Source organism: Apodemus sylvaticus, chromosome 1 (assembly GCF_947179515.1).
Source record: "Apodemus sylvaticus chromosome 1, mApoSyl1.1, whole genome shotgun sequence".
Classification (NCBI taxonomy): Eukaryota; Metazoa; Chordata; class Mammalia; order Rodentia; family Muridae; genus Apodemus; species Apodemus sylvaticus.
Genome location: NC_067472.1, coordinates 98,854,642 through 98,879,732, shown reverse-complemented (window position 1 = coordinate 98,879,732; position 25,091 = coordinate 98,854,642). Strand labels below are relative to the sequence as shown.

At 45.1% G+C, this 25,091-nt stretch overlaps 1 protein-coding gene across 4 annotated transcripts in view; it reads left to right on the top strand.

Annotated features, from left to right (window-relative positions):
* The window catches only part of Ppfibp2 (PPFIA binding protein 2), a 145,910-nt gene that overhangs the window by 47,884 nt on the left and 72,935 nt on the right, over positions 1–25,091 (top strand). For 3 of the 4 annotated variants that reach the window (XM_052155293.1, XM_052155289.1, XM_052155284.1), the window contains exon 3: positions 9,492–9,706. In XM_052155293.1, coding sequence (XP_052011253.1) covers positions 9,492–9,706 — 215 coding nt within the window. Of the gene's footprint in view, positions 1–9,491; positions 9,707–23,246; positions 23,262–23,661; positions 23,739–25,091 lie in introns of those variants that run through there. The other variant, XM_052155294.1, reaches the window with a different exon arrangement.

Below are 25,091 nucleotides of genomic sequence, written 5' to 3'. Positions count from 1 at the left end.
CTCTACTGCTTCTTTCCCATTCAGGATGTAGGTTGAGAACCTTTGTAACAGCCTTATTCAGAAGAAATTTGTAATCTGGGTATATGGCAGTGCATGTCTAACCTAGTACACAACAGGCTGAGGCAGGAAGATTGTGAGTTTGAGGCCAGACATAAGAAGATACTGTTTTTAAGTAAATATAGACATGCATTCATACCTAAAATTTTAAGATCATTTGTGTTGTGTATGTGTAAAGATATGTGCATATTTACATTTATATAAGGAACGCTATGATGTCATTGTCTTCTATTGCTCTCAAGCTTAATTTTTGAGACAGGGTCTCTCACTAAGCCTGGAACTGACTGTTGTAGCTGGGACAAGTCTCTAGGTTCTTCTTGCCTCCTCCAAATGCTGGGATTACAGGTGTGGCCACCATGTCTGCCCCTTTCTGTGGCTTCTGGGGATCTAAACCCAGGCCCTCATTCCTGCATGACCAGCATTTTACTAGTTGAGCCATGTCCCTAGCTCCCATCTATTTTTTGAGATGAGGTCCTTTACTGATTGGCAGGACTGGCTGGCCAGCAAGCCCCGGGGCTCCTCCTGCCTCTGCCTCTGCCTCCTGGGCATGATACCACACATAGCTGTTAGTGTGTGCTGAGGCTGCCACTCAGGCCCTTCCTGTGCTCGCACAGCAGGTGCTTGACTGACTGAGCCATCTCTCCAGGCTCTGCTTTTTTTTTTTAACCTTGATTTTTTCATTAGATATTTTCTTTATTTACATTTCAAATGTTATCCCCTTTTCTGGCTTTCCTTGAAAAACCTATCCCATCTCCCCTCCCCCTGCTCACCAAACCACCCACTCCTGCTTCCCTGTCCTGGCATTCCCCTACACTGGGGCATCCAGCCTTCTCAGGACCCAGTCTCTGTTTTTATTCACTGTATAATCTGTGCCTTCCTTACATTTGGATCAGTCTTGCTAGAGATGATCTTTTTGTTACTACTCTGAACTGACTGCTTTGGGTTTTATCAATCAGTTACCGTGTGTGTGTGTGTGTGTGTGTGTGTGTGTGTGTGTGTGTGTGTGTGCGCGCGCTTGTGCTTGGTTGTGTATGATTTTCTGGGAATAGTTAACTATGTAAGCATGTACTGATATCTCTGCCCCACATATTTATACTTTCTTATCTGGATTTAATTTCTTTGATATCTGTTCATCTTAATTTCTTAGATGTATCTCTTCTCTTTCAGAATCTCACCTTAAAGCAGAAATGATCATAGATATTTTAAATTGACTCTACCTTGCATTTGGTTGCAGTAACCTGGGGCACTTACTCTGATGACCTGTGGCGCGGCACTTACTGCTGATACTTGCTTGAGGGATGGCTTGGACAGTTGCTACCATTCACTACTGTTCCGTGTGAGTTCACGGGCACACAGGTTTTTCTAGTTGTTACATGCAGGGATTTCTATTTTCCTGTTACGTTAACTTGTAAGTGTAGTTAATTGCATTTTCTCTGTTCTTGTCTTTGTCCTCTGGACCTCAGCAACCCTACGCTGGTTGCCTTTGTATTCATCTGTTTTTGTGTGGTGCTAGGAATTGGAGCCATGGCTCCATGTATGCTGGTCAAGCACTCTATAACTCAGCTACTGCCTCAGCTCTTTGATGGCGGGCTTTGGCCCCTGGAATTGTAACATAAATACTGAATTGTTTGTGTGTTAGGGTTAGGGTTCCAACCCACCTTTTAAAATTGGCTTTAAAATGGACTGGCTGAGGTCATTTACTACTGCATCCTGGCTTTATATGGAGATCTTCCATTCATTTTCACCTTTGCTCAGTCCTCAAGGCATGTCCCCTTCCCTAAAGTGGCCCACTGAAGGTCAGACTGAAGGTCAGCTGTTGAGAGTGCACTATTCTCACAGTGGACCCGACTTCAGTTCCCAGCACCCAAGGTACACTTACAGCTTCTTAGGCAGCTACTGCCCTCTTCTGGCTGCTTCAAGCACTGCACTCACATACACAAATCCTCACATACACCTACATACATATACTTAAATTTACACATTAAAGTTATAAAACAGAAAAGTTCAGACAATAGCCCACAGAGAATTTGTCAGTGATGTCTAGGCCAAACACTAACTCAGTTGCTTTTACCACAGAGGTTCTGAGCTTCAGTTCCATGGCTTTGGAAGGCACACGAACTTTTGTATCTACTGGTATCTTAGAAGTTTTTCCTCCGCGTAACCTGTTTCATACGTCTGCCCAGTGGCTGTCCGAGTTTTGAGGCACTCCTTAGTACATGGCTCTTTCTCCTTCATTAGACTAAGGAACAGCTAATCACAACTCGCTGCGCATCTTCTGGGTTACCTCAACTGCACCTGTAGAGTCCTTGGGTCCTTGGGTCCATGACAAGTGACATATTGACAGGCGTCAGAAACTAGCATGTAGACATGGGTAGGGGTGGAGTGACCAGATGGAGATGACACCATTAGCTCTGCTGCATTACTGACTTGAGAAGTTGCTGTAACCTGATGCTGTAGTTAGGATTGTAAAACATTGTCCATCATGCACCCCCTCCCCCAAACACAAATCGTAGTAGCTTCTGGCCATAGACTTGACTCTGCTGAGGTAGACTGGTCTCAGTTTTCCAAAAAGGTAGTGCCAACATCCAGAAGGTGGCTGGCTGTAGAGAGAAACATTGAATTCTTTTAGCTAGTAAGAGGAAATATTGTTTTTTGAGATGGGGTTGGGTGTGGGTGGTTTTTGGTGGGGTGGTGTCAGTTGAAAGCAGGTAGTGGAGAGACTGTAAATGTGGCACTAGTGAAATCTGCCTTTTCCCCCATGGAAGTACTGAAATAGGAATGTTTTAGTCCACTTGTGCTACTGTAACAGAGCACGTGAGACTGGGTGACTTATAAAGAAAAGAAAATTCTTACTGTTCTAAACAGAATCATAAAATTCCAGTATCAAGGAAGCAACACAGCACCCTTTCAGTTTGTGGGCTGTGACTTATTGGGGGTCCAGTGACCTTTCACATGGTTGCCTAAGATTATCTGGAAACAGACATTGATGTTATAGTTCATAACAGTAGCAGAATTATAGTTATGAAGACATGAGGAACTCTGTTAGAGGGTCTCAGTATTGGGGTGGTTGAGAACCACTGCAGTAGCATCAGATAAATGACACATCTGTAGAAGGCAGAAGACACACACTCCCCTAAGAGCGGGAAGGAACAAGGGCGGAGCTTGTGCTTTTATTAGGAACTCATTCCGACATGGCTGGCCCATTTTCCTGGAAGCCCTCAAGTCTATTCATGAAGGCCGAATCCTCACACATTTAATTACCTTTCCTTCTCCTGTCCTCCCTTCCCCCTTTCCCTTTGACATTTTGTCCTCCCTTTCCTTTGCTTTCCCTCCTTTTATTTCCTTTTTACTCTTTCCCCTCCTCCTTCATTCTTCCCTTAAGGTTCCTTTCCTCTCTGTCACACCCCCCCCCACCTTCACCCCTCTTTTTCTTCCCTTTCTCCTTACCTTTTCTGGAGATGAGGCTTCATTTTCCCAGGCTGAACTCCAGTTTATAAGTCTTGCCACAGCTTCCTAAGTGTGACATCCCAGGCTGGATGACACCACACCTGGCTTCTAATCACCTCTTCAAGATCTCACATTTCAATATTTGTATGTTAGGATTAGGTTTGCATGTCTGCTTATTTTGTAGATAATAAGATATCTCCCAGGTTGGCTTTGAACTCTTCTTACTATGGTTGAGGATACTCTTGCCTCTGCTTCTGTAGTGCTAGAATTACAGGCATGTGCTACCATACCTGGTGTAGTGCTGGGGATCCAATCTAGGGCTGGGGAGCACACTACCAAATGAGCCATATCCAGCCCAAGGGTAGATGTTGGGGATGCCTTCAAACCATATGCTCGCCCTCTGAGTTTGTGGATTTCTGTTGTGAACTCCCATATTGCTTGGTACACGATACATTTGGAAAAGTGTCTGTGCATGCTTTAATAAAATCTCCTCTAGCGAAAGGAGCCATTGGGTTCCACATCCCTTATCAACTGATCTGTTTTACTTTCTGTCTGCTCATGTCTGCTTGGCTTGTCATTTCCTGAGAGAGATGAGCTCAGTTCTTATCTTTACACAATATGTGATTGGACTTTCATACTTTTTTGCATAGGATTTTATATATCTGAGCCGACGAGTAAGACAGGCTGTGATTTTCTGTAGTTGTAATCAGTGGGTTGTACAGTTCTGCGATGTGTGAGAAGGCACCATTCACCGTTTTGTCTAAAACTTGTCCTGGCACTCTGCCCTTCAAAATGAATTCCTCTTTACTAGGCTAAAATAAATAGTCTGTTACACTAGTTTGTTAGACAGATTAGAACAGTAGTACAGTCTTTTTAAAATAGGATTATTGATGATTGTTGGTTTGTTACCAGATTATTGCTAATTTTTTATTTCTTTGGTTGTTTTTTTAGAAGTTTGATTGAAGTGTCTATTCTGATATACTGTACACAATATCATGACATTCATTATTGTTTATAGTTAATATATATTAATAAAAATTTGTCATTAAGTACTATTGACAAAATCTTGTACTTCTGTTTTGTCTTATCCTCAACACATTAAATGAAATAAATTAACCAAAATTATTATTTTGTACTATCTGCTTCTTAAAATACAACTTCCTGGGTCGCCTCTGTACGCATTGGAAACCAGCATTGGTTGAGTGACCTTCTAATGCAACAGTCTCCACTTGGGCTTCATCTTAGAAAGCCTGGAAACTTTTTCATTACCCTAGATCACATCTGAGACCAATTGAATTCAATTCTCTGAGTGGGACCTATGCATCTGTAGTTGGCAAAACTCCTCCCTGTGATTTCTGTAAGCACTGAGAGTTACAAACCTTTGCATTGACTTATATTCCCTAAACAGTGCTTTGAGATACTGAGATATTTGAGAAAATGTAATAGTGTGTCCCCAGAAAAAGAAACTTGTTTTTAGCACTTGAGTAGAAGTTGAATCACCTTTTTCTAAGAAATAATTTAGCGGAGTAGCCCTTGCTGTATACACAGGCACATGCATTGTTAATCTGTCATCTTGTTGTGTTGACCCCAGGATTAAGGCACACATTCTCTTACTTGTTGTAAGTGGTTTTTGATTTTGATTTGTGGTAATTTTGTATAGGAGGTGGTCATCTTTAGGAGACTCCTGTCATGGGGAGCCGAGCCCTCTGGGAGACTGTGCCTTTGTAATGTTTAGCTCTAGCTGTTGTCCTCTCTAGACCGTCAGGTCTGCTCGCATGTGCTGTGTACTGATTTCTGTTTGGGAATTTTTAGGAAAGAATGCAAAATAGGCATTTGATCTTCACTTGTGGTATGCAGAGACCTGTGGTTTGCATTTTTCACAGTGTGTGGGTATGTATGGCTTTACAGACATGCCTGTGGCCCTGCAAGTTTCTCTGCGATGGGCAAATATTCTCAGAGCCCCCTGAATGAAACAGACAATATTTGTGGCTACTATTTCTACAGACTTCCACTCAGTGAGACTGCTCTCACCAGGCACACAGGCGCAGCTCCAGTGTGGAGCCCTTCCTCAGGATCTGTGCCTGAACTGCTCCAGAATCAGCAGAATGTATTTCACCATTCACTTTGGATTTTGTTTCCAGCCCCGGGGGTTTTAATTCTCCTTCTAGCATGTCTCTGAGTTGGGGGTTTGTTTCAGCTTTTCTGTTTGTTCACTGTGTGTGAAGGGGACTCCTGGTGGTCTGGTCTGCCTGCTTGCCAGGAGATCTCCTCAGGCTTTGCTTGCTTTCCAACAGATCATCTGACCCAGCCATAGATTTCTGAGATTGTTTGAAAATAAACCAGTTCTTCACTTGTCACTTACTGTGTGAAATGAGGCTCATCAGGGCCCAGGGAGAGAATGTGTCTCTCCACGCACCACTTTATTGTTTGAAGAAGGGCAGAGGGTGGAGAAGATAGCTAAGTAAGTACATGCCAGCTGGGGAAGCATGAAGACTCGTGTTCAGATCTCCAGCACCCATGTAGAAGCCAGGCATGGTGCGTGCACCTGTAACTGCGATGCTGGAGGTGGGGGGAGGAGGAACAGTTGGATGCCAGAACTCACTGGCTGGTGAGTCAAGCTGAAACCATGAGCTCAAAAAAAAAAAAAAAAAAAAAAAGATATGAGCAGCAATAGAGGAAGACAGCAGCACACTTGAACACATGTATGCATGTGTGAACACCATACACACATACACACTTGAAATCTCTTATGCTGATGTCTATGGATTTACAAAACATGTTTAAACCTGGAGTACTTGTGCAAACTAAGCCAAGTTGAAAGCTCTCACTTCTGAAAGTGATTGCCATTGTTAAAAAAGTTAGCCCCCACTCTGTATATATACATACATACAGAACATATAACACATATGTATGTTTAAACATCATATTATGATGTTTTTTACCTGCTTGTATGTCTGTGTATCGCATGTGTGCTGTGCCCATGGAGGCCAGGAGAGGGCATCAGATTCTTTGGGACCCGAGTTAATAAATAGTGTGAGTGTTGGGAATGGAACCGGGTCCACTGGGAGAGCCGCCAGTGCCGCATCTTCACCCCCTTAATAAATATTTTATAAATTGGTGTATGTCTCCATGTTTCTGCTTCCTTGGACAGCCGTTTCTTTTATATATATTTATATGAATGACACTTGAATATTCTAGAAGTAATTTAAATATTCACTTAGTTGGTAGTTTGTACCCTCACTTTTCAGAATTAGAAAGCATTATTGTGTAGGAATCTTCAGTGTACATCTGATTATATTTTCTTAGATTACATTTGTAACATTGGAATTGGTTGTTAAAAAGGTATGAATATTTTTATAGTATCTTTCTTGCCAGATTGCTTATTACAAAGCATTGGGCTAATTTTTGTGTCTCTGAACAGGTTCTGAATGTTCACACTATCTGCTTGTCAACAATGATCATTGCATTTTCATCATGATTAATTTTATTAGTGAAAACTGATTTCCCATTTTTAAATGTTCCATGAATTATCCAGAAAACATTTTGCTTCTATATTCTAATATAGAATTCTAATATAATAATATAATATAAAATATAATAATATTTTCTATTTGGGTTTTTGTAGATGTCCCAGAATTATCTATGTAAAACTATATATGCCTGTTTGATGTGTGATAAATGAATTCAGACTTTTAAAAAAACTGATTTATAAGGTGTCTCTTTTTGAAGGATCGATTTCTGTTTTATTATAATTGTTATATGTGGTGCTTTCAGTCTTGTTTATTTTTTAAATGTAGCAGAAGTTAATTTTATATAGTAGGTATGCAGTGTTTTGTTATATTTTGCTCAGTTACCATTGTACTTAACAAATCTTAATCTAATCCAATTTCATCTATATTTTTATACCCTTTAATATTTATATATAATCCACATCTCTAAAATTTCATTTAATGTGTGTGGTATAAAATACTCAAGGCTACACCATCACAGAAAGTTAATAAAAACCTCCGTATATTCAGTCTCTCTCAGTCCAACCCATTGTCTAGTTCATGGTATGAAACTCTCTGCAGTTAGAATGTGTGGTCTACAGGATGGTTCAGTAGGAGAAATACTAGCTGTGCAAGCTCAGTGTCTTGAGCGCCGTCCCTGGGACCCGCAGTGGAAGGAAGAACACCAGCATCCCCAAATTACCCTGACTGCTGCACTTGCACCAGGGCACGAGTGTGTCCACTCTGACCTGTGCGCATGTGCTAGTGAATACACACATGCAGTGCTTCCTCCCATCCCTCCCCCCACACCCATGCGTGTATACACACATACACACACACACACACACACACACTTTATAAACAGAAAGGGGAATAATTGCTGAGCAATTGTATGGCAATTGGAGGGCTTGCTGAGTTTCTAACCAATTTTCTCCCCTGAGGTTTGGCTTGTGAGGTTCCTAGTCAGCTCTAAATTGGATCTGTAGGCAAGTGTTGAGCACATACCAGGGCATGGACACTTGCTCTGGCTCCTGGCTTCCCAGAGCCTGACTTGTTTGTGGATTGAGACCCATGATTCCTTCCCTCTGTCATAAATTTTCAGAAGGCAAACTGGCAATCAAATTCTGTGATAATTGTTTCCTTCTGTATGCATTTTTCCTTCCCAAACTGCTTGGCAAGGATGATGTTGGCTTCTAAAAGTATAAAGGGACCAGAAATTAGATGCTGAACACATGGGCATAGTGGCCTACCAGCTCTCATTTTCTAGGGTAGTCCTAACTTTAGGTGTTTTACCCTATTGGCCTTAATAATCCAAATGCCTTAAAACAGGATCCTTTAAACTATATTTTACAAATTATCTCTAATTGCTGAAAGCACAGACATCCTTTGTTAGACTTTGTGAGGTCAGTTTGGGCTTTTCTGTAGTTGAATGATAGAGTGTAGCAAGACAAAAACCAGTCCTATTTTAGACATACTGAATTAGAAGGAACTGACCCCACATCCCAGAACTCTGAGGAAATCTGGGCACTTATTTCTTTCTTTGTAGCTATTCCCTTGAGTATGTGTGCAGTCATTTGAATGAATTGCATTGCAGCATCTACTGAGTGTTGGGAACTTAGTTATGCCTGGCATAGACTCTGCTTTCAGAGTCGTGCAGCCTGTCATGGGGAAGTGGGTGGTGGATATGCATAGAACCACTACAGTTTTAATGTCCACTCGAGCATTCTGAATGACCCTGCTCTGCTCTAATCTGTCACCAGAATGAGTTTAGCAATCCTTTTTATTTTTCTATAGTATAGTTGTCCGTTACTGTGTCCAACTAATGCAACCAGTTCAGGTCAACCTTTGCCATTTGCTTCTTTAAAATTCCATGATTGTGTTCATAGGGATGGCTCGTGTCATGGTACCTGGGATGGCTTCTTTGGATTTGGAGGACCTAGGATGGCTTCACTCACAGGTCTGTCACTGCAGTGAAATGGCCAGTGACAGTTGGGGCTGACTCCTGCAGGGTAGCTGGCCTTTGTTACAAGGTGATTTGGCCCGGGAGAGAAAGAGCAGGCACTATCTGTCCTCTTACGCCCCAGACCCAGCATTGGCACAGTTACTTCCATGGTGTTCTAGGGACAGCAGCGACCAGGCCAGCTCAGGGAGAGGAGAAGAATCCTTTAAGTGAATGGGAGGAGTTTGGAGTAGCCATCTGTGCAGTGTAACACTGACTCAAGGAAACAAGTACTTTTGAAAAGATGAAGTGGGTCTCCTTGGCTTTGGTCAGTGGTGAGGGCTGTCTGTGTTTATCAGTTGTATTCATGTGTGAGCTTTGCATGCCAGGCTCAGTGGGCTGTGCCTGGCTCTGATGGGCCCTCTTCTCACCACTGAAGATCAGATAAAGATGCTGCTGTCATGTTTCCATGCTGAGGTAGGAGTAAGCCCCCAGTTGAGAAGCTCACTGCTGTGACATCTACTCTTCTCACCAAGGTCTCCACCTCTCTTCTGTTCCAGGCACTAAAAGCACCGCAGATTTTAGTGATGGTGCCTGTGAGCCTGGGCTGTCTCCTCCATCCTCCTGCTTGAAGTCCATGCCTGTGCTCCATCTGATTGAGGACCTGAGACTGGCCTTGGAGATGTTGGCCCTTCCTCAGGAAAGAGAAGCCCTCCTGAGCCAGATCCCTGGCCCAACAGCTGCCTACATAAAGGAGTGGTTTGAGCACAGCTTGGTGAGTTGGACTATGGAAACTGTGGGACACGTAACTATGCAGCAGTGGAATGCCACCAGTGGCCAGAGCCAAGGGCTTCTCCCTGCATCTCCCAGCCCTGTCTTACTTCCCACATAGCTTTGGGCGTATCCCATTGGGTGGTCCTCAGCAGGAGTAAGAAGCCTAGTCAAGTTATTTAAGCCTTATATTATATCCTGCCTTCTGTTATAGTCTGTTATATCCTGCCTTCTGTTATAGTCTGTTATATTCTGCCTTCTTGCGGTCTTCAGTAGCTCTTCTGAGGTGAGGAATCCAGGGTCAGATAGACACCTGTAGAATTATATGAGTGACTTGCTGGATTCCCTTAGTGGAATTTTAAACCACAACCTAAAGTCTGCTTGATTTATTACTTTCTTTGTTTCTGCCCATGATTCTTGCCCTATAACTACTTTTTGTGCACTAAGCATAATTGATATTTGTTTATTTATTTATTTTTATTTAGTTTTTTAAAAATGATTTCTCTTGTTCAGGCCTGGGGCTTTGCTGGGCTGTAGGGGAAGGGAATGAGGGATTAATCTACAAACGTGCTACAGCTTTAGATTATCCAACTGCTTTCCCACAGCAGATGGGCAGGTCGACAGGTGGAAAATTCACATTATCTAGGAACCGGTTAGATGAGGAGCTAAACTGGGATGTGGGCATTGAGCGCTAGAGAGGGAGGATGCTGGGAAGCCAGAGAATGAGGGGAATGAAAGAGGGGTGCCCGAGTGTGGGGGAGGCTGGTGTTGGGACAGCCTTATCCATAAATCATGTCATTTATGATTAGACAGCCTCCATCCCAGATGTCCTAGCCTCCTTTCTGTTGTAGAGGAATATGTCAGAGTATCTCATCTCATGCCTTCCTCAGCAATGAACAGTCCCTCATTATCTTCATTACATGCGTTATTCAATATTTTCATTATATAGGCTGCCTGCCTGGTGCCTTTGTCCTGTACCTGTGTCAGGGCAGTGCGCAGTATAATGGTTTCCCAAAGATGCCTTTGTAGCAGTGGGCAGAACCTGTGAATATGTCTATGACCTTAAACATGAAAAGGAAGTGAGAAGATAGAAAACAGTTTCAAATGAACTGATCTTAAAATAGGGCATGTAGCTTGGTCTGTCTAGGCAGCCCCATGTAATCACCAGAGCCCTTGTAAACACATCCCTTTCTGTTCTCTGAGTTCTTTCATGTGTCTCCAGAGCCTTATTTTTGCTGGCTCCCTTACAGTTCTGTCCAGAACCTTACCAGCACATAGCCAGGAGAGTCATTGAAGGTTCTGAGTAGAAGTCCTGTCTTCCCATAGCTCAGCAGTTTTTTGTCTGTCTTCTTCACTGTATAGTTTACACTGAGCGTGTGTCCCTTGGTCATGTTATGTGACTGTGCTTCCGTTTATGCGACAGCCTTTCTTTCCTTTTCTTTTTTCTTTTCTATTTATTGAATATAATCTTCATTTACATTTCCAATGGTAAAACGTTTCCTGATTTCCCCCCTCCCCAAAACACCCCAACCCCTCCTCCCACTCCCTGCCTTCACATATATGTCCCTCCACCCGACCCATTCCCACTCCCCCCCTCCTCGATTTCCCTTTGTTGGGGCATCTATTGAGCCTTCACCTGGCCAAGGACCACTCCTCCCACTGATGCCCAACAAGGCCTCCTCTGCCATATTTTTGGCTAGAACCATGTTGGTTGATGGTTGATGGTTGATGGTTTAATCCCTGGGAGTCCTGGGTGGCCAAAATCGTTGTTCTTCCCATGGGGCTGTAAACCCCTTCAGCTCTTCTGGACCACCCTCCAGCTCCTCCATTGGGGACCCCACGCCCAGACCAATGGTTGGCTGCTAGCATCTGCCTCTGTATTTGTAAGGCTCTGGCAGGGCCCCTCCGGAGACAACCATGTCATGCTCCTTTTGGTATACACTTCTTGTTGTCCATAGTAGTGTCTGGGTTTGTTGACTGTTTATAGGATGAATCCCCATGTAGGACAGTTTCTGGGTGGCCTTTACTTCAGTCTCTGTTCCACACTGTGACAGCCTTTCTAACACTGACATTTAGTTTATTTGAAGTCTGATCGTATGCAGCATGGCTGTAGTGACTACCTTTTTCTGGCTCTAGGATTTTCTAGAAGTATAATTGCAGAGATCAGCTAGGGTTGTCATTTAAAATCTACAATGTCCAGTTAAACTTGATTTTAGATAATGAATAAGGATGACCAGGTGTGCCCTAAGCAGTTGGCCAACCCTGGTAACCATAATCCAAAAATGTTAATATGTTTAAGTAAGTCCTTGACACATTTTTCCAAATCTCCTTTCAGAAGAATGTCTTTGTCTTTATTTTCATTGGCTGAGTTTGAAACAAGTCTTGCCCATGTTATCCTGAGGTCAGAAATAATCACCAAGATTAAAAAATGGCTTTAGCAGTTTCATAAGGGGAAAAGGTTCACTGCTGTTTTGGTATATGTTTTTAGTGAGAAGGCTAAGCTTTTTTTTTTTTTTTTGGATTTGGTTTTTTTGAGACAGGGTTTTTCTGTGTAGCCCTGGCTGTTCTGGAGCTCACTCTATAGACCAGGCTGGCCTCGAACTCAGAAATCCGCCTGCCTCTGCCTCCCAGAGTGCTGGGATTACAGGCGTGCGCCACCAACCCCCAGCCGAGGCTAAGCTTTTATAAATTAGCTTATTAGTATTCTCTATAGTTTCCAAGCTTTTAATTTGATACCCTATGTGAAAAACATTCCACATATATACATGGTCACTTATGGATTGTTTTACTAATATAGTTAAATTATGAAGGTAAGCTGTTCTAATGGATGATTTGAAAGGATAAGTTCAAAAATAATTTAAAGTGTTCTTCCCCCACACCGTGCCGCCACCTAACCTCCTGGGCAGGTCTGTTCTGCCCTCTGTTCAAATCTTGTGCTCATTTTTCTTTGGTGTTTTGGTGGTGCCATATTGAAATAACCTATTATTTTATTTGAGTGTATATTTTCCTAAGTGCTATGCGTTTCAAGACATGGGGTTTTGGAAAATTGTAGTTAACGCTATCATTCTTTTAACTATTTGGGTCTTTTCCTTGTAGCCCTCAAAGGCCTGACTTAACCTCACAGCAAATAACTAGGTGCCTGTTTTTCCATCTAGTAGGTTTGATTGTTGCGTTACAGTTTACTCAAATTTATCAGTATTTTTAATGTGTACCATGAAATATACTCACTAAAATATTTTGGGGGAAATATATTAAACATAATTATGTTCCAAATTCAGTTGATGTGCTTGGGAAAAAAATCTTGTGTTCAGCTTTGCACAGTTTTTAGGGACAGATTATTTACAGTGATTGCAGGAATCCACTGCTTAAGATAGATTTCCCTAAAAGCTATTGTGCTCATAAATCTTTTAGAGTAATTATTCCCATCAACCACCCATGAATGGTGTCCTTTTTGGGGGTCAGAAGTTCACATAAACATTTCTAGAAGCCAGAGCTGCGTGTTAGGGCTTTGAGTCTGAGCAGAAAGGCCTGTCGGCTTCTCAGGTCCGGCTGACCTCAGGTCAGTTACCGTCCGGCTCTACACACATCTCACACTGGGTCTTCTCTGTACAGCCACTAAATTCAGAGCAGTGAACAGGTCACTAGGTGCTTTAGAGTGCTCTTTCCTGTGAAAGACTTGCCACACACATTTTGGCCTGTTTGGTTAAGAGCTTGTGAAAAATAAAGAGATTTCAGATCAGACATTAAACTATGTTGAAGTGATTCATCGAAGTTTGCTTTAATCACTGATTTTATTTTAAAATTCCTTTTTGTTTCAGACAGGGTCTATTTTTCCCTGGCTGGCCTGGAACTTTCTATGTAGACCAGGCTAGTCTTGAACTCCTAGACATCTTCCTGCCTCTGCCTCTTGAAAGCTGGGTCTAAAGGCCCGTGTCATCACAACCTTTTTTTTTTTTTTAAGGACTCTGAGGTGGATTGGGATTAGTGTTGGAACAGGAGAAGCAGTTTGGGGGACAAACCAAGGAGGATAGGCCTGTGCCTCCTGCTCAGCACAGACTGCACTGTGTGCATGTTTGTACCAGTCTCTCCTGCACACAGACTGGCTCTGTCACATACCTCAGAGTTTTGTTGGAATGTTAGCCTGACACTGTCCAGTTCTGCCACATAGCATCACTATCTGCTGGGGCACTTTCTCCAACAAAGCAGTGTTAATAGTAGGGTTTAGATCACTAGAAACCTGTAGAGAGGCTGGGCATGCCCATGTGAAAACACTGGTTCTAGATGACTTCAAAGACCAGCCCCTCCCATCTTTCTGTCTTATCATTGGATGGGGCTAGATTTTCCTCATGTGTGTCCTTAGTGGCTGACAAAGATCAGGCACAGCTATACAGCTCCAGAGTTGACGTCCAGAGTTGATCAGTTTCTTTTGATCAGTATGTCCTCTTTTTATTTATTTTTAATTAAGGGGAGAGATGTTTTCCTGAAATCCTCCAGCATACTTCGCATTGGTCTGGTGGCCAAGATGCTACTAAAGCATCAGAGGAGGCTGGGAAAGAATGATAGGGCATTAGACCCAGAGCAAGTCGGGAGCCTCTCTCATCAAGACATCCAACAATTTCAGATTTGGGGAATTTTGAATTTCAGAATTTTTGAAATTTTATTTTACATTTCTTGATTTAGGTATGCTTAGCCAGCAGATTCTGTGTAAATGATAATAATAATATCTTTTTTTTAAAAAAAAAACAAAACCAAAAACAACTAAAATATTTCCAGTCTGAAGCATTTCAGTCAAGAAGTTTACTTCAGTTTGTCATAAGTAGTTCAAGGTGAGCTGGGCCTGCCTAGCTCGCAGAAGGTGGCTGCTGCCAGAAGAGAAGAGTGGAGGGAGAGAATGACTCCTGGAAGACACCCCAAAATGTCTGTGTGTATGCATCTGCGTGTATGTACACACATGCACACAGACACACAAACACACACACACAGACAGACACACAAACACACACACACATACACACACACAAACACACACATACACACACACAAACACACATACACACACATACACACACAAACATACATACACACATACACACACATACACACATACACACACACAAACACACATACACACACAAACACACACACACTCATATACACACACATACACACACAAACACACATACACACACATACACACACACAAACACACACACATACACACACATACACACATACACATACATACACACACACACACATAAGTCATTGCGCTTCCTTTTTATATTTTATTTTTCATACAGACTCTTCCTAGGTGTACACCTAGTTTTAGGTGATGCTGGGTGTTGAACTGAGAACCCGGAACATGCTAGCAAATACTTTATCACCTGAGCTACAGCTTTCTCACTCTCCTCCATTAAAACAAACAAAAATAACCCCTCAAATCTCCAAAGCAAAGAGTTTCCTTGACCTGATAAATTATGTTGGAGATAAATCCTCTAGGCAAATAAAACTACTAGGTGCCAATGAAATAGAAATGCAAAACTTTAAAACAATTATATTTCTTGTGTGTGTGTGCCTGTTTATGTGTGAGTGTGCATGCCATAGTATGTATAATGCCTGTGTGTCTGTTCATACGTGATGTGTATGCGTGCCATGGCATGTATGTGGAGGTCAGGGAACACCCTTGGATGCTGGTTTTCACCTGCCTTGTTTCTAAGACAGAGTCTTTCTTGTTTTTCACTGGCTGATACCCCAGGAACTCCCAGCCCATGATCTAACAAGGGAGTCTCCTGTTTCTTCCCCCAACCCCTGCCCCATCTCATCATAGACTTGCTGTGATTATAGATGCATCCCACATCTGGCTTTTACGTGGGTTCTAGTGATCTGAACTTGGGTCATCAGTCTTGCACACACAGAAAGTGCGTTAACTCACTGAGCTATCTTCATAGTCTAAACATAAACCTTTTCAGCAGAGCTGTGGATTAGCTAGCCTTGTGTCACATGACCCCTGCTAAGAATCACTGAGCTCTGGCCAGAGAGGAAGGGTCCTGTCATGAGAAGTTTGATCTCCTGCTGCTGGTGTTCTCCAGCGATGTAAAAGCTTCAGGCACCATAGGGCCCCTAAGATAAAGGGGCTTGTAGAGATGTAGTGTTGGGTGTGGGGGCATGACTGCTGATTAGAAGAGGGCAAATTGACCAGTTCCTTTATGTCCTAGAGGAGAGGGCACTGCCACATCAGAGCTGATAGCTGAGTGTGTTTGAGCCCAGGGGTTGTTCCTGCAGGGCTGAAACACTGCTGTAGTAACGTAGCCAGCAAGAATCTTGGTTATATTCTGCCAGGATGACCTCAAAGAGCAACAGACCTGCCCAGGATTAATTACTGCTGAACCATAAGTTTCTAGAGCTCTGTGGCCTAGACCCTTGCCCTGCCCCTTGGCAGTGTGTGGGGTGAGAAGTGGGCTCTAGGCTTGGAAGGCATAAGTACGGCTCTCTGCTCTGGGAACAGTGAAACAAGGAGCAAGAGGTTGGGATTTCCTTAATGTCTGTGTCTGAATTCTGGCCCTACTCATGGAGTTGGATTGACAAGGCCTTTGTACAATTTCTTGGAGTCCAAGGCATGCTGAGGCTGCCTGCTACCTGCAAAGGGGACTCAATGAGGCGCTTCACTCCTGTCCTGTAGGCGGCAGAAATGGCACCTTCAGGAGATAGGGCTTTTGTCTTTTATGTTTGGTGGACAGCGTGAAGTGCTCACAGAGGACTCAGCCAGAAACCCCTGCAAGGAGCTGGAGCAGTCTGTCTTGTGATTGTATTTGAGTTGATTTCCAGATAGGGCAGCTCGCTTTCTCTGTGCTGTGGTGAGGTGCAAGTTTATGCTGTTGAGGAGGCTGGAGGTATAAGAGCTCTTACTCCATACCAGACAGTTCTGAAGCCAAGAAAAGAGAGAGGTGTTTCTTAGAGGCCTGACAGGTAGCACAGGCAAGAAAGGGTTGGTGCCACTAGATATGCTTCTGAGACTTCTGGCTGCACTACAAGAGGGCTTTCATGTGGTCTGCAAGGGGCGTGTCTGTCTACTTTTCCATACCTGCTTGGTTGGCTGCGGCGTTTTCTTGATGTGGTCAGCTTGGCTGTGTGTGGAACCTTCTAAAGAGATTAGCCATCCAGCGTGGAGTGTTCGACTAGGGCAGGAGACACTTTTGCTAGTGTATCGCTGATGTGAGCTCCAGAGCCAGCAGTTGCCAGACGGAGCAGCTCTGGGTGTTCCTCTAACATTCTGGTACATACACCCCTCTTCTGCTAGCAGCTGGTATAGCCTGCTGTGGGATTCTATGGCTATGAGCCAAGGATATCCTTGGTGAAAGTTCAGGATGAAGTCAGAGAAGGGGCAGGGGAGCCCAGCAGCAGCAAGGCGAGAGCAAGTCAAGGCACATTGTAGGATGTGCGTCAGTAGTTGGCAGAGATGCTTGCTCCAAGAGGCTACTGTTCTCGCTGGAATTGGGGCACATGCACACCTGAAGCCTTACCCCAGGAGCCCAAGCTTTCCTTTGTAATGCAGCAGGTGTCCAGGTCAGTTAGCTTCGGCATGGGAAAGCAAGCCAAACCAAGGCAAGGTGGGGTTAGGAGGTAGAAGGACTTTAACAGGCCAGTGCTCTGTCCTCTTCTGTACTCTGAGACTCAGTGTCCTACTGGAAATGCCAGCTTAGTTTGGGTATCTACAAGATCTGGCCTAGCTAACTTAGCTCCCACTCTCTTCCCCTACTTCCCCCTTTCTCTCTCCCTTTTTCCTTTTTCTATATGCATAATACGTGCGTGCGTGCGTGCGTGCGTGCGTGTGTGTGTGTGTGTGTGTGTGTGTATGTATGTATATATGTATGTATGTATATATTATGGAAAAGGGTATCATGTCCAGGCTAGACCTTCACTTCACTGCACAGCTGCAAATTAGCTTAAAGTTTTGATCTTCACACTTCTACCTCTCTAGTGCTAGTGCTATAGGCCCATGTCACTATTCCAGGGTTATGTGGTGGTGGGGATGCCAGGTTTTGTGTACAAAAAAGCTGAGCTGTGTCTCCAGCCTCGTGGGTAAGCATTTTGTCCAGTGTTTTACTCTGGGGACTAGAGCAACAGGCCTCCCTTAAAATACCAGCCTTGGTCTTAGTTTCCACATGTCTTAGTTTTCCAAGTGGAGGCAGTTTAGGGAGTCTCAGCTGAGGCCTGCATCTTAAGAACGGTGCCAATACCCGCCTCAGCTGTGCATTGTGGGAGGCCCCACTTAGGGTGTGTGCACCTCTGAGGTCTTAGACCAGTCAATGCAGGCTCCCTCACATAGCCTTTGAGCTAGGCCTCGGGCGAGCCTGTCTTTGCCTTGCATAGATGGCGGCTCCTCCCGTTGCAGCTCCCCATGCAGAGCCGAGAGCTTTTCTCTCTGCCACAGTCACTTTGCAGCTCTTCACCTGGCCAAGGAGGCAGATCTGTTCTCCATATTGGGAAGCTAGAGGTGGTTCAGGAGAGGCAGGAGAGAAAGCTGTCTCACAGGTTATAAAAACTGTCAGCTTGGGATTCTTTTGCCATGGGCTTCATTTTTCTGTAACTGTTCTCCAGCAGGACTAAAATTCCGGTCTGGGTATGCTTATAGGGAACATTTTTACATTGTTTTGTTTTGTACATTGTACAAAACTACAGGCCGGAGATTTGTAGGGAAACCTTTCCTCTGGGTTTTAAAAACAGAAGATTGGGATGCCATTTGGTGGCTTATAGTTTCATAGTAGTGTGCTGCTTAGAAGGTCTTGAGCCACTCCTCCGTTCTTCTTGTACCTCATTTGATATGTGGATTATGTTTTGGGTATTCCAGTTTTCTAGGTTAATATCCACTTATTTGTGAGTGCATAAAGCAGTATAGAGCAAAATTAGAACAGGGAAGTGGGAAGGGTTGGGTGGGAAAACGGGGAGGGAAGGGGACTGATGGGACTTTCGGGGAGTGGGGGTCCAGAAAAGGGGAAATCATTTGAAATGTAAATAAATATATCAATAAATTAAAAAAAAAAGGTCTTGAGCTTGTTTGTCAGTGTATGCACACACACACACACACACACTCACACTCACACTCACACTCACACGTTGGTGTGTGTTTCCTACCTCTCCAATGGCAGGCATAGTGTGCGGTTCATGAGCTCTCAGAACTAAGTAGGGATCAGTGTCTCCCCACTGTAGTCACTGGGCATGCCCTAGTGGATGGTGCGCAGTGGCCATACTTGACCCATGTGCAGTACTTCAAGAAGCCAGTAGGTGGCAGGCAGGGACAAACGCTACAATGTCTAAAGGCCAAGGACTAGGAATCAGGTAATAGATTTTATAAGAGAAAATAGTTTGAATTTTTTTTTTTTCTTTTCTTCTTCCTGTAAGGCTGCTGAGCAGTGTGTCTGGCTCTGTCAAAACCGAGTCCTTTCTCATTTTCTTTAGGAAATAGTGGACAAATAGCTGGCAGGGAAGGGTCCATTGTGGAGCTGGGAAGGAGAGACGGGCGCTGAGGCTTGTTTGACCTTTCCTTTGTTAGTGGCAAGAAACTCTCTCCAGGCTTGACCTTTTAGCCAAGGCCCAGGAGGATGGTTCTTTACGTCCCAGGAGGCATTTTCTGGGCCACACGTTGTCTGTCAGCCCCGCCCTAGAAGCACTCCTCGTGCCTTGGGGGCTTCTGAACACAATTTTCCTGGCACTGCAGCTAACACTTGAGGGACTTTCAGTTACTGCAGACTTAACAGTATTGCTTTTTCCCCCATGGGTTTTTATTGCTTCCCCCACCTCCCTAACTAAGCAAGTAAATTCTGGCAATCTGGATCCTTTCAGGACCTGACCAAAGGGACTGTTGCAGCCCCCAGGAACCAGTGTTTATAAATGGCCAAGAATGTACAAACACTGGTGACATGGCAAATAAATCTTTCCCTCTGAATTTCCTGCTTCAGGCCCAGGGGACGTGGTAGGTAGTGTTGCCAGATGAACATGACTTAAGGTCTAAGCATGTAGATACCCGCTGGCCCTCAACCCGCAAAGAAGGCCTGTGTGAGAGACTGCCCAGAGCCTTCTGCCCCTTCAGCACACTGTGGCCAGCCACAGGATGCATTCGCCTAGTACTGACTTCTTTGAGGAAGTGGGTTTCTTATTCTGAACTACGTCAGGTGTGGTCCTGGGACCAGCCCAGTGAGTGTCTCCCTGGAGCTTCTTAGCAACGGGCAATTAACTCCAGGCTGTCTCTACCCCAGTGTACCAACTGGGCATTTTCACTACCAGCCCTTCCAACCCCGCAACTCACTATAGACGGGGACGAGGCCTGTGAACTTTGGCCTGTATTTGGCCTATTGCCCTTGCATCAGCTAAGAATGAATTTCACATTTTAATAACTGATGAAAAATCACAAGAATATTTTATGATGTGGAAATCATTAAAAAAATCAATTTTCTGTATTTATAAATGAGGTTTTACCAAAGCTCAGTCACAGGTTAGCTTAGCATTGGCTATAACTACTTTCATGGTACAGATAGCAGTTGAGTATGATAGAATTTGTCTCTTGTCCTGCCAGCTCCTGCATCCCCCTGAAGCAGCAGTATAGTGCAATCATGAATGCAACCCCTACGTCACTGAAATATCAAGGACAACCATTCCCAAGCTCAGGCCAGGTGAAGCTAGGTCTCGGCCCTTGTGTGTGTGTGTGTGTGTGTGTGTGTGTGTCTGTCTGTCTGTGTCTGTCTGTCTATGTCTGTCTGCCATGTACTGTTTTGATACTAAGATGAAAACTAGCTTTAGACTCAGAGAGAGCTATAGAGAGTTGATGCTTTGTGTGTGTATATAAATATTATGAATGCATTTATGGGCTTATCTGATTTATTGAAATCTGTGGACTACCAAAAAGGTACCCCCTGATCAGGATGGCCTTTGAGGTGGGTGTGATTTCACTGGGTTCCCCTGTGGTACTGTGAGGGAGTGCTGGCTGAGCACCTGGGGATGCCTGGAGTTGTAGGTACCTAAAGTTCCTGTTCCACTAGCTCACGTGTCCCCAACCCTGTCCTTCCTGCCAGCCACATGTGCGCATGCTCTGCTCCAGATCCTTTGGAGGGTGGTTTTTGTGGATTTGGGGGTGGAAGTGAAGTAAGTAAAACATACTTTGGTGTTTTTAGCAAAACAGACTCAGGGAAGAGCTGCTGTTTTCGGACATACAAAGTGCCAAGAGTTTAGTTGAACTCCCTGCTCTCCTCCCTCTCCTTTCTTCTCCACCCGCCCCTAGTCCATCAGACACCAGTTGAGTTACTAGGCAAAGAGGCCATTACACCCTTTTTTTGGATTTGGTTTTTTTGAGACAGGGTTTCTCTGTGTAGCCCTGGCTGTCCTGGAACTTACTCTGTAGACCAGGCTGGCCTCAAACTCAGAGATCCACCTGCCTCTGCCTCCCAGAGTGCTGGGATTAAAGGCGTGCACCACCACCAACCGGCACTTATTATTTTTTCTAAGTAGAGTATAAGTTTTTGATAAGTCTCTCTGTTTTGAGCTTTGTTCTTTCGTTCTGAGAATGCTTAAATCCTTTCTGTGTAACAAGAATTGTACTTGGCATGGAAGTAAGTCAGAAATTAGTCAGAAATGAGATGCACCTTGCACAGTCTAGTGCAGTGGAGCCTTGTGTGTGCACCATCAGCTGTGGTTTGTCATGGGCTGGGAGTCCCTCAGGCCTGGGGAGGAACACTCTAGCCAGCAATGGAGGGTTGGGATGTATCAGGAAGGAGCTGAGGAAGAATAGTCAGGGGGTGCTCGTGTCCTGCTGACACACTCATCCGAGCCTCCTCTCTCAGGAGCTAAGTTAGTGGCTAATGAGGAGTAACTTCTTACAGCTTCATTCCTGACTCTTTTTTTTTTCTCCTAGCAAAAGTAAAGGCAGGCACTAAGCCCCGCTGTGGAAAGCACAAGTCTCCTTTATGCTAAGGGAGTGGGAATCACTCCACATCAGCTCCCCAGCCTCTGCACGCCTTTGTTACATACCGTGAAACATAATTCTTTATCTACTCCGGGCAGGAAGTACATTTCATTTGTCTTGGTGCAGAGCAAGTGTTTGCTTACCTAATGCATTTCTTCATTTGACTTTCCCAGGTTCCTAGACTCTGTCTGTCTGTCTGTCTGTCTGTCTGTCTGTCTATCTATAATCCTCTTTATCCTTGTATTCCTCACACATTGTACTGAGGTCTAGTCGGGGAAACAACATTGGGTGGAGGTGATGGCTCTTAGACCACTCTGGAACCAGGCTGGGATAAGGGAAGGGATCCAGAGACCATGGCAGGGCAGTGAGCCTGCTTTTTCCTTCTGCCCTCTGATCTGGGTGTGTCTGCAGGAATTTACTCCTCCCTTCATGCCAGCTGCCTGCTAGAGCCCTCCTCCCTGGCCTCTGATCTGTGGCCTTGCTGCTAGCTTTATTTGTGCCATTTTTTCTGGCTTGGCTTGTGGGCTGTAGTGAACATTGATGTCGTGTTGAGGGGCCTGTTGACACCCAGCGGAGTCCTCGCTTTATGCTGGGATTCCCAGGAAAGACACAGGAAGGCCTCAGCAGTCACATGATATGCGCCTGCAAGTCATTCACGACAGACAGCTGAGCAGAGCCTTTGCATGTAACCGCCATTCCCACTACACCCACATCAAAGATCACTTTCATAATCAGTCATAGCCAAAGGCCACACATTAAGGGTTGGGCAAGGGAGAAAAGCTGTGTTAGGGGGAGCTCTCAAAGAAGATGTCAGAGAATGAGAGGAGGTGTGGCAACTGGGGAGTCTTAAAGGGGCACCCTGGAGAGCCAGCATGTGACCCACTCCAAGCTCTCCAGGGCTCCTTAGCTGGAGCCACTCCCCAGTCTCATGGAAACTCACCCTTTCTGTCTCCCTGCTCTGTGAAGCAGGTCCTACAGAAGTGAAGGTAGCCGGGAGGGAGGCAGTCTGGGACTTGACTGAAGCAGTAATCCCTGGTGTGGCACGTGACCTGGAGGGCCCTGGCAGTAGTGGCTCACAGCCCGGAGGGGAGCCGCATCCCCTGAGGGAGCCAGTAGTAAAGGTCTTGAGGCTGTAGCAGTTGGCCTCTGGTGGGTAGTGCCCGCAGTGCAAAGGACAGCACTCACCCTGCCTAGGCCTGGCACATCTCTGAGCTAGGACAGGAACTGTTTTTAAATCTGTCCTTTTTGGAAACCCAGACTTTCACTGGGGTACCACCTATGGCCCATCTCTAAGAAGGGTAGGTATGGGCTTCAAGGAAGGGGTCCTTTTCCCTCTGTCTCTGTCTGTCTGTCTCTGTCTGTCTGTCTCTGTCTCTCTCTGTGTTTGTGTGTGTCTGTGTGTGGGAACCAGCAAGCTCCTCAGGGAGTGGTGCTTATTTTTAGTTGTCTCCCAAGTCCCAAATAAACTGAGAGCAGCTGGGAGCCTATGAGTGAGGGAGAGACAGGAAATCAATCGGGGGCTCTCTGTAATGAGTTCCAGCCACTCCAGAAAGGGGAAGCCAGACACGGCCTTTTCTTCCGGATTGTTTCCCTCTGGCGGGCTCTGGTATATCACTGAGAAGGTTCCCATTGCCCGTGTGTGAGTGAGTGTGTGCGCTCAAGTGTGTGTGTGTGTGTTTACAACTTCTGCCTCCCCCTTTTGATGAGGTTTTATTGCTCTGAAGGACTGAAGTCGGTCCTGGTCTGTGTGCGTGTCCATGTGTCTGTGTGCCTGCCTGCCTGCTTGCCTGCCTGTGGGGGTGGTGGGGGAGGACCCTGGAGCAGCACCGTCAAGTCTGAGTCTTGTGTATCTGAGCCTGTTTAGGGAAAGAAAGGCTACAGGACACAGGCCAGGGAAGTGGGGAAACTGGAACACAGCTTGCTGTTCCTGCGGGGGAGGGGGCAGAGGCAGGGAGGAGGAGAGGGCTTGAGCTCCAGCCAGAAAAGAGGGCTTTTTCTCAACCAAGGACTCTAACTGCTGACATGGGTACCCAGCATGGATGGGGACATTGATGTGTACAAGCATTTCCCGTGGCTGAAGAGGGTAAGTGACTGGCTGCTTTGTCTGGGTCTCTGGAGATGAGTAAGGGGAGAGACACTTTGGGGTATTTTGGCTGTGTGTGTGTGTGTGTGTGTGTGTGTGTGTCTGTGTGTCTGTGTGTCTGTGTGTAATAGGGGGAGGTATTTGTCCAACGAACCCTATTGTGGCCAAGTTCTTCATGAGAATCTAATTATAGACACCAAGGGAGAAAACAGGCGGCTGCCTTTGTTTCTGCCCTGACAGCCTAGTGAATGAGCTTCTGTACTTAAAGGCTAGGGCAGAGTGAGGAAAGTTAGGGTATTTTAACTCTGGCTCACAAGCGCTCAGGATCTCCATACGCTGTGACCAGAAAATTCTGTCCACAGCCTTTGTGTTCCAGGACACACAGAGGAAGCTGCTGTTGTCTTAAATGCCTGAGTTCGGAAGTCATTTAACTCATTCTCAGTCCTGATGCTATCCGGAGCAGAGGGTGTATTGGTTGCCAGCCTGGTGAGCCTCCGTGTTTCCGGAGGAAAGCTCCAGGGCAGTTCTCGCTGCAGTGTTCTGAAGCCCAGGATTTTGTTTGCAAGTTGTTGGTGCCAGATCTCTAAGGCATAGACATTTGTGTGGCGTGAGTGAGGGGTGAATGGACCCTGGGGCTGGATGACACTGTCCTCAGATCCAGGGTCCTCTGTTAGGATGGGTTCACACTCATTTCACACTGAGGGATTCTAGGCTAAATATATTTGTTTGAGAGGGAGGACGGGTAAGAGCACCTGACAGATAAGAGGCTTGACATTGTAACTGTAGAAAGAAGGACAGGAAGTGTCCTGCTTGGAAGGGACACACAGATCTTCACTGCCCAGCTCCCAGACACGGGACTTTTTGTATGTATTCTTTGCAGCTGCAGTTTTTCCTTAGCAAATACGGATTTCTGGTACTGTGTGTACAGCAGTGAGGAATGCTGAATGAATCTCATCCACCTTAGTGGGAGATGGAGGTCACATAGACCCAGGACATAAACACTGGATTACACGGGATTACAAGGGTGCAGTAAGGAAGGCTCAGGAGGACTATCAGTGATTGAAGAAGAGGGTCAGGAGCTCTCTTTGGGGAAATAGCACTTTACAGAAACAAAAGAGCAATAGTATCGAATCAGGTGGAAAATGGCACGAGGAACATTCCCGGCCAAGGTGGGTGGCACATGTGCAGAGGTCCCAAGGCAAGAGAGTCTGGAGGGTTTCAACACAGAGAAAACCAGTGTTGCCGGACTCAGTCCTGGTGGGTAGAGGCAGGCAGATGCCAGATTACACGGAATAGTGATGGCCGTTTGGGGCCATGGGTGACAGTGGCTTGTAATGACAGGGTTTGTAGGGA